This window comes from Larus michahellis, chromosome W, assembly GCF_964199755.1.
Source record: "Larus michahellis chromosome W, bLarMic1.1, whole genome shotgun sequence".
Classification (NCBI taxonomy): domain Eukaryota; kingdom Metazoa; phylum Chordata; class Aves; order Charadriiformes; family Laridae; genus Larus; species Larus michahellis.
In genome coordinates this window covers 20,952,991-20,968,752 of record NC_133929.1, presented here as the reverse complement: position 1 = coordinate 20,968,752, position 15,762 = coordinate 20,952,991, and the positions used below count along the sequence as shown (strand labels likewise).

The 15,762-nt window shown below is 40.7% G+C and overlaps 1 protein-coding gene across 1 annotated transcript in view; it reads left to right on the top strand.

Annotated features, from left to right (window-relative positions):
- Positions 1-543: 543 nt before the first annotated feature.
- Positions 544-15,762, top strand: part of LOC141735545 (protein mono-ADP-ribosyltransferase PARP8-like) — a 157,537-nt gene continuing 142,318 nt past the window's right edge. The window contains 4 exon segments of the mRNA XM_074568519.1: positions 544-991; positions 993-1,090; positions 1,092-1,207; positions 1,896-1,950. Coding sequence (XP_074424620.1) covers positions 923-991; positions 993-1,090; positions 1,092-1,207; positions 1,896-1,950 — 338 coding nt within the window. The 5' untranslated portion in view covers positions 544-922.

Below are 15,762 nucleotides of genomic sequence, written 5' to 3'. Positions count from 1 at the left end.
AGGCTAAACCACGACAGGCAGGCAGAGGATAGCTCTCTGGTAAGGGTGGGCTGCACGATTTTCCTGCCTGGGGAAGGGCCAGGCAGAGGAGCTCTGCCCGCGGTGGGGCCAGGGTGCCGCTTGCCGACACCCGCTCTCAGTGGGAGCTGCGGCGGCGAGCGCCGCAGAAGGCCACCTGTAGCGCCCGCCCCGCTGGGAACCGGACGGCGTCCCCCCCGGGACAAAGGGCAAGCAGCCCTCACCGACGGGCCCGACGGGACCCTGCCCGACCGGGAAGTGCCCTCTTCCCCTGTGACCCGCCGCCGCCGGCCTTGCGCAGCACGGCGCTGCCCGCTTCCTCCCTGATGCCGGCCTAGGAGCCTCCCCCGCCGCCTAGATCACTTGCCATTTGCATTTCTCCGCTGTTCAGGAGGAGGCGAAAACCTATCCCCGGGGCGGGGGCAGGACGCGAGGGCCGGCAGCGGGGCCGGGGCCATCGAGCTGCCACCTCACGGGCTACCCGCACGGCTCTCTGCATCCGCCTCTTCCTTCCTCCGCTCTGCCTCCGCCCGGGGAGCCGTCGGGGGCCGTACGTGTCAGGCCGGGAGCGAGGGGAGGGTCTGCGGCTCGGCGTCGCTGCAGCAGCGCTGGCTCCGCCGCGCCGCCAGGGACCAGGTGCGGGTGCCGCCACGGCCGGCTCCGCGCGCAGACCCGCTGCTGGCGGGAGGGGCAGAGATGTGAACGGTCGGGTCGTCTTCCCCCCCCCATTTTTTTTTTTTCCCTTCCAGAAAAAGACCAAACCAGCCAACCAACCTCCAGAAACCTAGAGGGCGTGGGGAATGGGAGGGAACCCGTGTCGCCGCCGCCACTCTCCGCTGGATCTATTGTGAGGAAACAGCCATTCCTCGGCAGCGGCGACACATCTGGGCGGGCACATCTGGGCATGCAACATCGGCTTCCGCCGCCTTCCTCCTCCGTCCTCCAGCCGGCCGAGCAGATCCCTCTAGGCCGCTGGGGAAGCTCCTGCTCGCCAGCCCCAGGGTCCGTCTTTCGGACTGAATATTAAAACTGGCAGCGCGGGGAGGGGGGGTGGGGTGGAAAGAAAGGCTGCTTTTTTTCTCCCCTGGGATTTATTTCATGGGGATGTGTTCAAGACAAGAGAGGATTCAGAAGGATATTGACGTTGTGATCCAAAAGTGCAAGGCGGAGAAGGACTGCCTGTTTGCAGGTGAGTTTCTCTCTCAGGCTCCAGGTTGGCGGCGCGGAGGCTGAAGACCCCGCTCTTCCTCCTCTCCTTCCGATGACATTTGTGGGCAGATGAAATCAGGCGCCGGCTGGGAAAGGGTGAGGGGGGGCATCCCGAGTCAGGGAGCGTGGCAGTGGCCACACGCAAAACGGGGCGAGTGTGTGCCAGTGTGCGTGACCCCGCTGCCTGGCGCAGCCCGCAGCTGCTGGGGCGAGCGCACAGCCGAGAGCAGCCCTGGTGCTTTTTGCTCCGGCGGGCGCTACACGGCTGTTTTCCGGGCGGCCGGGCTCCTGCCATCCTTGGTGCATGCCTTTATCCCCGCCCGCCTGGCTTCAGGGCTGGAGGCACGGCAAGCGGTAAACGTCCCCCCTTCCGTGCAAAAAACCCCGGGGTTTCACCGCTTCCTTAGCGGTGAGGTGCCGGCAGTGATTTGCCGTCGCAGGAGCCCGGTTTGTGGCTGCCTGTTGCCTTTTCTGACAATGGAAATCCCTGCCGTTGCCATAGCACCGGGCACTTGTTGCGAGGGGCTGAGGGGGGGCAGTTGCTGCATTTCCTCTGATTCATGATGACGCCCCCCCCCATCGTGTCGGTAGCAGAATGCTGGTCTGCAAAACAGCTATTTCAGCTAAAATAAAGATAAGTTGTAATAACGCAGCTCGTTGTATTTCAGATTTCAGGTACTCAGACTCCACCTTTACCTTCACCTATATTGGAGGCTCCAAAAGGTACTTTTTTTTTACAGTAATGACTCCCTTCATTTCCTGCTGGCAGTGAGGTGAAGTGGTTCAATATTGTGGCAGGCTTTTTTGTTTCCTTTCTTTTTGCAATAAATCATCTGCCTTCGTGCAAACGTAAACTGAGGAGGAAGTGTCGAGGAAGGTGATCAGAAAGATGATCCCAGTTGTTGGAGGCTTGTTCCTCTGGATGCTGCCCTGTGGTGCTTCACTGTTTCTTTTTTTAATTTATGTGTATATGTAGAATTTCTGCTGTATATAAAAATAACAGAAACACAGCAAAGGCATCAACATATGAAATATAAGGTGAATTCATCTTAAAAAACTGGGAAAAGTTATGATTTTAATAATAAATAGGCCAAATTTCACATCGACACCTTATTCTCTTGCATTTGAGAGCCATATTTAGTCCCATGACAGATGCAAGACTGTCTGCAATTGACCAAATTAAACTACTGAGACATCAAGTGAAATGCCAGTATAGCTTCTAAGGCTAAAAAAAATGTTTTATTGAATAGTAGTTTAAATATTATTTCTAAGTGGTTACGAGCTTTTGGTTATAAACTGGATTGTGCATGTACACATTTTTTTATTATATTTCACCATTTGTTGTGTTTGTTTTCAAAAGGAAATATATGTAAAAGCTTGAACACACATCCTTTTTGTTTCCCTGGCTCTTAGTTACCTTTTACTTAATATGGTATTTATAATATATGCTAGGTCATCCTCTTATCTTTTTATTTTATTAGACTTGGCAAGATGTCTTGGTTGGTTTTGTGTGTTGGTTTTTTTTTCTCAGACAGTTCATCTGATATCTTTGGTAATTCTTTTTCTTTACCGGGGTATGTCAGGTTACAGTGTTGTATTCTTTGCAAGTGAACCTTTCAGTGCAGGCAACACTCCTACAGCCATCAGTTCTCCCCTGTGCATGCTTCAGGGCCTGACTGCAGGACCAGGCTCTCAGATGGTCCCCAGGCTGCGAGGCTGCTCAGAAAAATGCTTTCCCACCTCACTACCCTGCTTCTTCCTAATAAAGGAAAAGACAACTTTATCATTTTCAGTGGGGTAGAATGGTTCAGTTCACCCAGTAGCTGAGAATCAGATGTATTTTCAGGTTGCTTGTAGTATATTCTTTAATTTAGGGTTTTAGTATATGTTTTGTTTTGATCTTATTTTAAAAGACAATTTTGAAAGGCTTGATACAGTAAAAATTATCTAACAGAAATATTATTTATCATGTAGTTAAAACAATCAAATTTGAAAGTTACTTTGCACTGTTTTATAAACCAAATATTGCAGCAAGAAACCAGGAAGTGAAATCTGTCTATTTTTTCCATTTTCCAAGATGAATAAAGTAAAAAGCCTAAGGGCATAACTGATGTAAAATAAACTGGTTTATAAATGTTGAAACAAAACGTCATTTCTACAATGAGAGATGGAAGATGGCCTTACATCCCACAACCTTGAATTTTAACTGGGGTCAGCATTTGCTTATGGAAACTGTTGACTGGAAACTAGTCTCAGGATCTTGAAAATTCAAACTGAATTGAGAAATAAAAGTTAGGCTTAGAGAAATTGATGAAAGTGGATTGCTACTTAAAGCATGCTCAAATTTCACTTTCCTTTTGACATTTTAAGAACATTTAAAAGGCATCCTTTGAGAGAAGGGTTTTGTGTTCTCTGCTTGTTTGTATTTTGATTTAGAAAGATGTTTTACAATATTCTTAGTATACAGTGGTGTACTGAGTGGCAAGTTTATGGTAGTAAGTTGTCTTGTGAAGTACATAAAATGAAAACCCTAAACCTTGACCATTAAGGGCCAAACTTTTCTTTCTCACATCAAAGAAGAGTTAGTGGTTTCTTCTTAGAGAAGGTACTTGCTGAGCAGTGGCTACGCTGTACCTTGTGCAGTGTTTGGGCAGGTCTCCAGTACAAGCTCTACAAGGGTCAACAACGGTGACATGTACGTGGTATCAATTTAGGAGAGCACAAGGCTATCTAAGGATCTTTTTCGTGCATTTGGCCCTGATTTTTTTTCCTACTACCGTTGCTGCATCTGTGGACTTCCTGAGTGGTGACCCTATTTTTTTACTATTGCACTCAGGAATTGTCCCTAAATGACAAAACCTCTATTAGCTTGTGATCATAGATTTGAGTATCAGCTGACAGGCCTTGTCCTGTTATTTCAGATATTTAGCCTGATGACTTTGTTTTTCAAACCAACAGGAACACAGGCTTTCGAGTAATGGGCAAAGGGGTGGATGTTCACTGAATGGATGTTCAAAACAAGAAACAGATTTAAATGAGTAAGAGTTGAAATGGTATGTAAGGAAGATTACAGTACTTTAGCACTCACTAGCCGTGCTTGGAACTAAGTCTTTTTCATGCTTTATTTCCTTTAGATGTTCCTTTAGGTCAGTGTGTAGCATGGCTTTGTTTTAGCCATAGTGGTTAAATACAAGAGCAGAGACCTCTGAAAGAAGGCAATATGTTTTCTGTTTGAGAAGGAGGATTCTTTGTCTTACCCTTGTATAAAGGCAGGTTACAATACTAGCAAGTTAAATATCACTGGTGTTTTTCCTCTGCATAGTGTAGTTGCCCCTAGTGTCCATTAAGTCCATTTATCAGTGGTCTTAATTTATAAACTCAGAACCAGATTCTTAGTAAATCAGTGTAAGTCCATGGATGTCAGTGTACCAGTATTATTTTTCAGTTATGATGAGGACCTAAGATTTGTGTTTGTTCTTTAAACTGTTAAGTTTATCTGTGTGAGTTTTTTCTTCTTGGGGCCAGCTTCTCTGACTATCTGATTTTTCCCTGTTGCTTGGATTGATTGCACAGCCTCTTCTTACGTTAGTACTATTCAAATATTGAGGTGGTACATAACCATGCTGCAGATCAATCCAAATAGATAGGCCTGATCCGGAGCACATTTATCATAGCTTCAGTGGAGTTAACTTGTATTCTCACAGTAAAGTCCTGAACGAAACCCTGAGGGCATGACTTAGATTTTGTTCAAGTACAGAGGTTCCAGTGAAACCAACTGAGAACTACTATTTTTTTATTAATTATATAGACCTGTTCCAACATTTGACCTTTAGGTGGTATTAAGCTATTATATTGTGTATATAATATATGTGTAAATGATCACTAGATGGGCATAAATATGCTTCAAGGAGATTCTGCATTTGCAGGATTCTTCTTGAAATGTTAGAAGGGAAGAATCTCTTTAAGTACAAACATATTTGTATTGTGTGAATTATCATAAATAATCCTTTACCTGTGTAGTTCAGTTAATCCTTTTGGACTGTATTTCATGTTCATACTGTACTTTTTTTTTTAAATGCACTGTGTTCACACTTCTAAATTATTAGAGTTGTTTGACACTGCAGAGATGCTTCCTGGTTTGGAAAGGTTGTAATTAGAAATTTATTAGTGAAGCACATCTTTGTGCATAATGTGGGCACTAAATATGGGGCAGATTGTTTATCAGTTTTTAATTTCATTGTCAGAAAGCGATAGGTAGTATGATAGATTTCTTATAAAGTGAGGTGTTCATTCGGGTGCTGTGACTGCAAGATTTACTCTAACTACATCTGTCAGAATATCAGAAATGGCTGGATTCTTTATGCTTTTTACTGCAGGATCTAAAAAGGATATTACAGTGTGAACATGTTGAGGTTTTTTTTGAAAAGAATCTCATTTCCTTTTTCCTGTTATCTGCCCCTATATGAAACATTGCTCCTCCAGAAACCCTTTAGACTGAACAGAATTGCTGATCTGTCATCTTCCAAATAGATATGCGTGATGCCCTGAAGTTGTTTTCACTTTATATGTCATTTGACACGGTTTACATAAAAGCAGTGCTTGGTTGTCCTGAAAAAAAGATGTTTCCTTTTTTTTTAGTGTTTTTCTCACCCCTTTTTTCTTTTTTTCTGAGGCTAAACAAGGACATCATATCAGTTCTGAAATACCTCTTTGTTCAAATATGTACTTAACTCTCAATGGCAGTGAGGGATAGTGACAATAAGGCTGTGCATGAGAACAGATCTAATGCTGCAGCATATTGTAAAGAAACTAGATAAGACCTGTAAGAACTAAACACACAGATTAATTTTGTCAGCAAGATTCCTTCTTGTGTTCTGCTTTCCCTACATGAGCACAATGATTATAATAATGGTAGTTCTGCAGATGCAAGGAAAGTTGAATTTTAGTCTGAAGTAATTGTGTATCCTTGCTTAAAATAATGACAAATTGTTAACTTATGCTGTTTTGATTTTGAATATTTGGCTATTTGTTTTTTATTCATAGTGCTTAATATTGCAGTATCAGAAATTCTAATGTAAATTGATGAATTAATTCCCACATCACTGTAGCAGTGAAATATTTCACAGCTTGGGGAGCTGTGCCACTGAAAGAGTAACTGAATTGCTTGTGGCTTTCTACAGCTGTCTGAAGTCCTAGCGCATTATGTCCACCAGGTGTTTGAACCACTTGATGATAAATACATACAGATAATGTTTTTTCCCCTTTAGTGGTATGCCCTATTGCTACTTACATGAATTTAATAAAACTCTGCTTACATCAGAGATTCCATTTGGTGAATAATTTTGAAATTCTGGTGTCACTCTGATAACGCTGAAAGTCTTCAATACAAAAAAATGGTGAAGATAAATGGTTTTGGGCTAATTGATGTGTTTTTTTATTTGAAAATTTATGTTCAATTTATATATACTGTAGCAAAAAAGGAGAGAATTGACAAAAAATTTTTAAACTGAAACATAAAAATGTGACCATCTGAAAATATCAAAATGGAACACTTTCCTGAACATTTTCATTCTTTTTCTTTCCTTTCCAAAATGATCTAGTTTAAGACCAGCCTTTTTTTGGATAGGTTAGTTTTTACCTAGCTCCTCTGTCTGGTTCATTGCATGGCAACATGTTTACTGGCTATGCAAGGTTTGGGAAGAGAAGGTTGGATTGCTCCTTTTAGAAACAGTGCTGGCTTACATAAGATGAAAGTGTCCATGAAAGTATGACTTAAAAAGAGGAGAAAACAATTTTTATGGAATCCATTGCTCTGAATGGTTTCAGTTTAGCCAGCACCGTTTTTATACAGAGCTTAGGAAGGGTTGGCGCAAGTACAGGTCATCTGTTGCCGATGGCTGCGCTTAACTTTGTGTTCAGGTTATTAAATATGTAATTACATTCCTAAAATCTACCTCTACTACAGTAAGATAGGGATGAAAACTAGATACACAGCTTGTACTTAGCCCTCTGTTTATTGCTATTTCAGAATACCTGTAAGATTGTACATCATCTTTCAATTTTAACTTTTCTATCAAATAGAGCTTAACATTTTTGTCAGGACAGTACCATTTCCTGTAAGAGAAATCTGTGATATGAAACAAGAATCTAGTTTAGATATAACATATGGAAAGCATTTTGATTTTAATTTCTTCATTAAAGATTCTGTAGATGAAATAATGTTGAATACAGCCTTGTGTACTTTTAAAAAATAGGCAATGTTGAGGGTCTGTGAAAAGCAAAATTAAAACCATTCTACTCACAGTCTCATTGAGCTCACCTTTTTTTTGATGATCTTGTTTTTGACAGATCCTTCTTGCCTTGCTGTTAGAAAATCAGCGGTGTCTGAAATTAACCCAATCCCCATCAGTACATCTTGTAAAAATTACATACTTCACGGATATTATGGACTTGTGGAAATCTCTTTCTAGTCTAGTGAAGTGAGGGGCTATTCTCTTTCAGCTGCATACTGTACTGATACTAAGAACAGTACCTTCAAATTGTGAATGTCTACCTTTCTTTGAGAAAAATGTGGTTTTAAGCACAAATGCCTAGTTTTCAGAAGTGCCGAACTCCCACACCACATAGTGGTCTCAGTATTACTGTGCATTGCTTAGTACTTTTAAAAAGCAACAGGTTCTTTATGCAGGTGTTTTTGTCATACAAATGTATGCACTGTTGTTTGAATGATTCACCAGCACAGAGTTGGGAAGAGTGCTTGAATGTCTTTACGGAAAACGTTTTCAGTAACTTCTTTCTCTGCTTTCATCACATATTTTAATGTATTAAGTACCTAAAAATAGACCTGTAGGCCTTGTTAAAGTGTTAATGTGATAAGACATTTGAAAGTGGAGTTCACTCTGACAAAATTAATTTAGATCACTTTTCTCTGTGTTGGGAGTAATGACATTTCTGTTTTTTTCCTGTTAGTCTCTAATAATTTCCCATATTTTTCATCGCTCATAAATAAGGAGATGAAGATACATGTTGGCATATTTTTTCCATGGATTACTTACTGTGCAGAATATGAATTCTCATTTGAGTCAGAGTCTAATCACTCAGAGTCAAAATACCTACTTTAATAAGCTTCAGCACCTAGAGGGAAATAAATTTTAAATTGCTGGGTGAGTTCAGTTTAGTTACAATTAAAACTAAGAAAGGGATGAAATGTGAGTAAATCTAAAAAAAAGTCCAATTTATAATTCTCCCTTGGCATTAAATAAATCCCACTTAAGAGGACAGCTCTTAAGAATTAATGTCCTCCTTGCTACAGGAGGGTGAAGATTTTTACAGATGTTTCATTGAACTGTCCTCATCTGAGGAAAAGCAGCTCCTTTTAACAAGGTAAAATTGATTCATAAAGATAAGCCTACTATCCTGTGCAGCAGTAGCTAGAAAATCTCACTGAAAGATGAGGGACTAAACAAGGTACAGAAATACATCTCCTTCCCCTGACGGCCTTCTGCATGCTCACACAAGATTGCATCCAGACCATTTCTATGGGAGGAAGAGCAGAAAAGAGCCTTGCCTAAGGACTGGGAACAATTGTAGCTTTTATGAGTCAGATTCTCCTGGGAGGACCCATTATCTCCAGGGAGCTTTATGTCAGACATTGGGTTCCCCTACTGCAAGGGCTTTTAGCATTATGTAATCCCATGGTAGTAAGTCATGGTCTTGCACATGCTCACATGAGAAAACAGTCTTGGGTAAAGGTTGGAGGGTGAGCATCTTTCTGTAGCTTACTTCAAGGCAGAGTACCTGTGTGAGCCCTGTAGAAGGCTTTGGCTTCTCCTGGCTGTTGTAGAAGACTATGGCGTGTCCTGGTGATTAGGATTGAACTGAATCCCTTCAATGAAGTTCTTCTGAGGGAGACTTCTGTGGTTCTGTTGGTGCTCAGTGGGAGCCTGTCTAGAGCAAAGAACTGAGGTCAAAGAGGAAGCTCAAAGAAACTAGGAAGCCCTCCGAACATGTCCTTCCAGCCTTGAGGCATTGATCAGAAATAAAAGGAGCAACAGCATGTCTCCTGTGTAATGAAATGTACTTTTTGCCAAGAGAGAGTGCAAAAAATGGTGATATACCATTTGTAAAAAGAAGTATATAATTAAAGAACAAGTTCCTTTCAAACTGTGTAGCATTCTGCATTTTATCTCATATATTACAGGTTGCCATATTGAAATCTTGTTGCTTTAAATTAATGTTCCATTTTATATTCATAGATAAGAATTTTTCATATTTTAAGAGCAAAGCTAGAAGGCAGCATAACTTTGCACCATTCAACTGTCTTGTTTCTACCCAATAAGGTATTTGTGACAGACAGCATTTGCTTTCAAGTAGAAAAAATAGCCTATGGGTTAGAGATGGTATTCTAGGTCATTAGCTTTTCTGAAAATGATAGACTATTTAATTTTAGGAGTTTTTGTGGTTTTGCTCATTCTTTTTCCTTAATGTTGAAAAATCCATCTTTGATGGGGAGTTCTCACCCCGTAATGATCACACATACAGAAAGATATGAAAATAATTAGGATGCTCTTCTGTCAGATTAGGACCTGGGGTTGATAAAGGTGTCAAAACCAGGAATAACTTCATTTTCATAAAAGTAGTTGCTGGTAGTCAACTGCTTTATCTCAACTACAGCTGTATAAATCCGGAGTAATTCCACTGATGTGATTGGGCTCACTTGGGTCCTCAGTGATACTGATGAATTTTTGATTTGGCCCTGACTACTCCTAGTGAACAGCAATTCAGGTGATTTTTTTCACCTAGGGGGAGTTACAAAGACCAGAGTTCTGTTTTCTGCTATCTTTGCAGATGTATTCTCATTTTGAGTACTTTCCTGGATGGTGGGAGAGCTGCAATTTATCCAAGGAAAAAAGCTTGCTTTCATGCTTTCTTATCAATTTGCTGGTATTGCAGAGGGCACAGATAGAAGGCCAATTGTCAAACCCATACTTTTCTTCCTGTGTCACAGAGTCCTCTTTTAAGAACGTAATTTGCTAGGCCACATGCTTTACTTGTCACTCACTCAGAATCAGTATTAATCTGAGTCCCAAATGGTTTCAGAGCTTTTTGTAGACAATAACCATTAGCTGAAACAGAAATGGTGATTTTTTCAAGAGGACTATTCTGTGAAAACACCTAAAAAGATTAAATTAAGTTTGTCCAGATTAATACTGTGTGAAATCTGGTAATTTCAATATATATTTGTACAAAACAGTGGGAACATAAAAAACCAAAAGAGTTTTACAGTGTTTCAGACCAAAAAATATAACCTTCAAGTATTAAAAACTTCTAGAAAACATATATTTGGCTAATGCCTTAGTATGGCAGTTATGGACACTATCAACGGCCTTCCCTTATAGATAGGGAATTATATAAACTAAGGTTGTCTACTGGCTTAATACAGTTCTATGAATATTACATTAAATCTTTCATACATGGCTGTAGCTCTAATGGAGTTACAGTTGAAAACTGAGATTATTAATTATTTTCTTTTAAGAAGGTATAATGTTAGAGAATTATTTTGCTATAAGGACTTTTAACCATCCTATAGAACAAGGCTTGTTAGGCTTGGTGTAAAATTTCAGTAGTAGGATTTTGTAGGCTTATATATTGAAAAAAGATTCATGTTTTATCAGTGGATGACAAGAAGAGTGAAATTGGATATGTTTAGGTGGCAACAGGAGGTACATAACCTCTGCAAGAATCTCCTTGGGCATACACTAGTTTTGTTAACTCAGGCCAACAGAAGTTTTAAATTAGTTTAGTATTGGTCTCTTGAGTACGAAGTAGAGAGTCACAATAATCAGCCTACCAAAGATGCAAGCTCTCTTGCCTTTAGCAGACCTATGTGCACATGTGGGATCTACTTGAAGTAACCGTCTTTGATCAGAGAGGTTTCAGAGCAGGACAGAAAGTTGCTCCAGGTGGAGCGGCATGGTGCCCTGGTGCACTCCACTGGCTGCCCACCACTGCTGCTGTTGGAGCATGCACATCTGAATGACTGCTCTCCTCCCATGTCAGGAAAAGCGTGACTCGTGACAGGCTGAAAGATAGCATAGCTCCACAGGACTGTTTGGTGGGAGCTGGTCAGGTAAAATAAATAATGAACTACTTCAATGAAATAATATGGGGGGGGGGACACACCTTTTGTTGCCAGCAAAAAGATCATCAGGGAAATGGAAGGAATTCTGTGAGTTAAATATCTGTGAAATTTGGAAAAAAAGAGTTGAAGATGGATCACAGACCTTTCTCATTGCTTCTGCTTCCCAGAGGTTCCGAATCCTTCAGGTTGAGCATAAAATATTTTCTCCTCGGGAGGAGCTAAGCAGAGAGTATTTATTTTCCATTGCTAAGTTTATATAGTAATCTAGTGTGCACAAACCTGCAGCATATGCAGCCACTTCAGACCATATCCAGTGCATGCATGCACACTGATGTTAGACAAGTGGTGTCAGCTTTCTTTTTAGCATTCTGTCCTTTCATCTTTCTCAGAGGTTTTATAGCTCTGAATACATCTGTAGTGCTCCATAATAAGAACTCTCTCTTTTTTCTTTTTTTTTTCCTCTGATTCAAATGTGTGTGCCCCTCAGTTTCCTGGTAAGTTGCCACAATGGCCAGGAGGGTGGCAGAGGTTCTGCACCATTGCTCGAGGGAGTGCTATTGTGTGACCAAACGTGTCAAAGCCTCATTGCAGGAAGAGGTTCGCTGTTTCCTTTTTGTTGTTGCTGCTGTTGCATGAAGGACTATAGAAGAGAAATCTGGAGGGAGTGGTGAAAAGGAAAAGCATGGGTTGGCATTCAGCTCCGAGTTACATCACTGCAAAGTGGAAGTAATGGCATTCACTTCAGTCTGCCTGTGTGTGGAATGGCATCTTTACCAAAGAGATTGTGTGTTAAACACTGAAGACAGGATAAGATGTTATTTGTTGCCATCTACTTTCATCTACAATTAAAATACTTTAAAAGACAATAACCACAATGTAAATATCTGTTTTCTCATTATCTGTTTACCTCTGTATTTTCTCCAAGAGTTGTTTATAATTTTTTTTTAATGATAATGAATAATTCTGGCAGGAGGTTGAAGCTGGGCATGTTACATATGGTAATGTTATTTCCTTCAGAGATACATTGCCAGGTTTTGTTTCATTTTATTTTGAAGGGCTGAGGATGACCAATACCACATCTTATTCTAATATTTCTAAATAAAATGAAAAAAAAATTATGCATCTGACTGACATGCATTCAAGGCTCAGGTAGGTAAAACAGTCAAGTTGTTCTGCCCCTAGTATTTTGAAGTTCCTTGTTGGATGCTACCCATGGCTCTGCAGTGACAGTACATTGATTGGGACATTAGCTGCTCCCAAGTGAGAATCCTTTATACCTCTCAAACTTCAGTGATTTCAATGTCTAACAACTGCAATATGCTTGTGATTAACTAGATTATATACTCTAGTGAAAAATTCTGGAATTGTGAGGTGAAGGATGAGTGGGCTGGGGTGATCTTGGGACTTTCCTGTGTAGAATATTTCTATTTTGAAGTCAACTGGTCAGAACTGCTGAGGTTTTTATTGTACTTGATAAGTTTCAGGAGATTATTGCATAAAGATTTTCATTTTGCTGCTGATTGGTATTTTGACTGATATTTAATACATAAAAGGTTTCTACATTTAGCCTGTTCCTCTCCACCTCAAAACTATGTAAATTGATGAGATGACATAAGCCTAACTAAAGAGAAAGTGCAGTAAAATTTCCTTTATATGGTCATATTTTGCCTTCATATTCCACTGATTTCAGTTAGACATTATTGGAGTAACTGAGGCAAATATTTAATGTTTGGCCAAATTTAATTTTGAAATAATGCTATTTATAGTCTGAATTGCTTTGATGTATTTTGCTGTCTTAATACCTGTAGCTGCAGTCATCTGCATAAAGCTGAAGCAATGATACTGGTTTTATTTACACTTGAAGAACTTAACCCTATGTATCTGCCTGGCCATCTAGCTATATATGTATTATATATTTATTTACAGAGGCTTCAGATACTCAGTGATTCCTTTGTTAGTATTATTTTCATTGACATTGGCCATCTCACATGGTCAATGTCACGGTCAATAGCATTTTGAGAGAAGAATAAATGGTCAGGGGACTATCCATTAATTAAACTTGTGAGGATTTTACTTTATCTGAGATTTCCATCAGGATTGTACAACGTGTAATATGCCATGTTCCCGATACAAGCATATGTTCATGTTGATGATGGGAAGTTGGATCATTGAACTTTCAGCTTTTATTATTTCATAACCAGCTACTTCACAGTTACACTAGTAAAATGGCAAATGATCCTGCAGAGGTGTCTTGAGAAACAGCACGGCAAAAACATTCATCTTCAAGAACAAAATCTAAGAACGTTATTTTCTGTTGAAAGTGAAGATGGATGAACATACCAAGCAAGTGCCAGTGTACTAGTAAGAATGCAGTGGGGCATTTGCATCAGAGAAACTTATACTTGTTGGCCTTTTGAACCATTCTCAAAGTATCTGTGGAATGAAATTTATTAATTTCTTATAGCACCTGTCTTACAACACGTACTGGTCCTGTATCTGGTTTCCTGTGCATTGGAGCTGCCAGTGTGGGGACCCAGCTCCCAGGAGGACTGGCAGGCTACCGAGAAGAGGCTTTGCAAAGCCTCATCAAATGAAGAGGTAATGTCCTGAGGTGCCTGGTAGGAAAAGCTGCCAGGCTTGTGTTGGGACATGCATTCTCAGGGAATTTAGGTACTTGCCTCCTGTCCAGAGTCTTGAAGAGTTAAGTATCTACGCTAGCCCTTTTGCTCCAAAATATGGCTAAATATTTTGTGGCAGTGGTTCCCTTTCTTTTGGTAGCGTATGATCCGCTTTGAGAGTGCATTCCTGCTCTAGTCCCCAGGGTAAAGATAGAATCATAGAATGGTTTAGGTTGGAAGGGACCTTAAAGATCATCTAGTTCCAACCCCCTGCCATGGGCAGGGACACCTTCCACTAGACCAGGCTGCTCAAAGCCCCATCCAACCTGGATATCAGGATGTTCAACTCTGAGACTCCACAGTACTTCCAGCCCCACAATTAGGGTGCTTCAGCCTGAAAACAGAGCTGGAGCCACTGGAGGAATCCAGTGCCTAAAAGTTTCAAAAAACCTCTGCATTGTCCAGGCCCCTTCTCATTTGTCATTTAGCTGTGGAGTTTTCTAAAATTTGGTCTCACAATCCCTAAATCTTTTTGTATGCCTGTGACTAATTGTGTAAGACTGCTTGGATGCAGGCTCTGGAGAAGAAATGTAGGTGCTTAGGGGACATGGCTGGTTAGGAACTGAGATGTCAAAAGACTTTTTAATGAGCATTCAATCTTCTGTCAGCCAATGAGTTCCTTTTGTGAAGTGAAACTCATCTGATGTCAGTTGACATAGCTTCATGTATTTATCAATGGAATTTTGCTCTAAATCTGTCTTTTAATACAAAGCAGTTGTGAGATTTTTGCCTCACTGTGGTGTTTCAAGTAAAATGACAGTTGAAGTTTCAGTGTACCATCTGTGTGAGATTCGAGAGCCACTGAATTGTGAAGGATACATCAAGCCCTTGACATCTAGTATATATTTCATCAGTAAAGAAAAATAACAGGGTGGTTTTTTTCACTGGTAAAGTCTGTGTATTCTGATCCCCAAATAAATATATCTCATTCTTACAACTTGACCTCAAGCTGCCTTGGTGCAATATGGTTTATAACTGGTTTCTGCTCTCATGTGTTCTACTTCTCCGATGGTATTTTTTAAAAAGGATAGAGATAATGGAGGAGAATGTCTAGATTAGATTATCTTTCACAGATGAGTATTGCATTGATGAAACAATGTAATCCAATCATGAGTTTATGAACCCGAGGATCTGTACTGTATGAATGCATATGCCTGCATTCAGATATTTGAAATCATGTTTAAGGTGTTATTTAATGGCATTGGGGAGGGTAACATATAGTTTCAGCAGAATGGACATCTGTAGATTTCAACAATTAGGAATGCTGTTAGGTCAATATTAAAGCAATATGATTATGCAAATCTTGCACTAATGTAGCTTTGATGTATGTCTCGCAACTAAAAGGATGCTGTTGTCATGTTTCATTATGAAGTCTACAAATGAAAAGGTTTAGTGACATCTAGATTTGAAGGGGGGTGGGGACGGTACTGGGCTTGCTGGTGAGGTGCCAGGGCGTAGTTGCTCAGCCAGCACTTGTGGGCCAGTGTGCCAGTATTTCTGAGAGCCAGAAGGCACACCACATCTCAAGGGTCAAAACTACACACTCAACTCCCTCTCTGAAATGCTTATACACCAATGCACGCAGCATGGGGAATAAGCAGGAAGAGCTGGAGATCTGTGTGTGGTTGCAGGGCCATGATCTCATTGCAATTACTGAGACATGGTGGGACAGCTCACATGACTGGAATGCTGTCATGGATGGCTATGTCCTTTTCA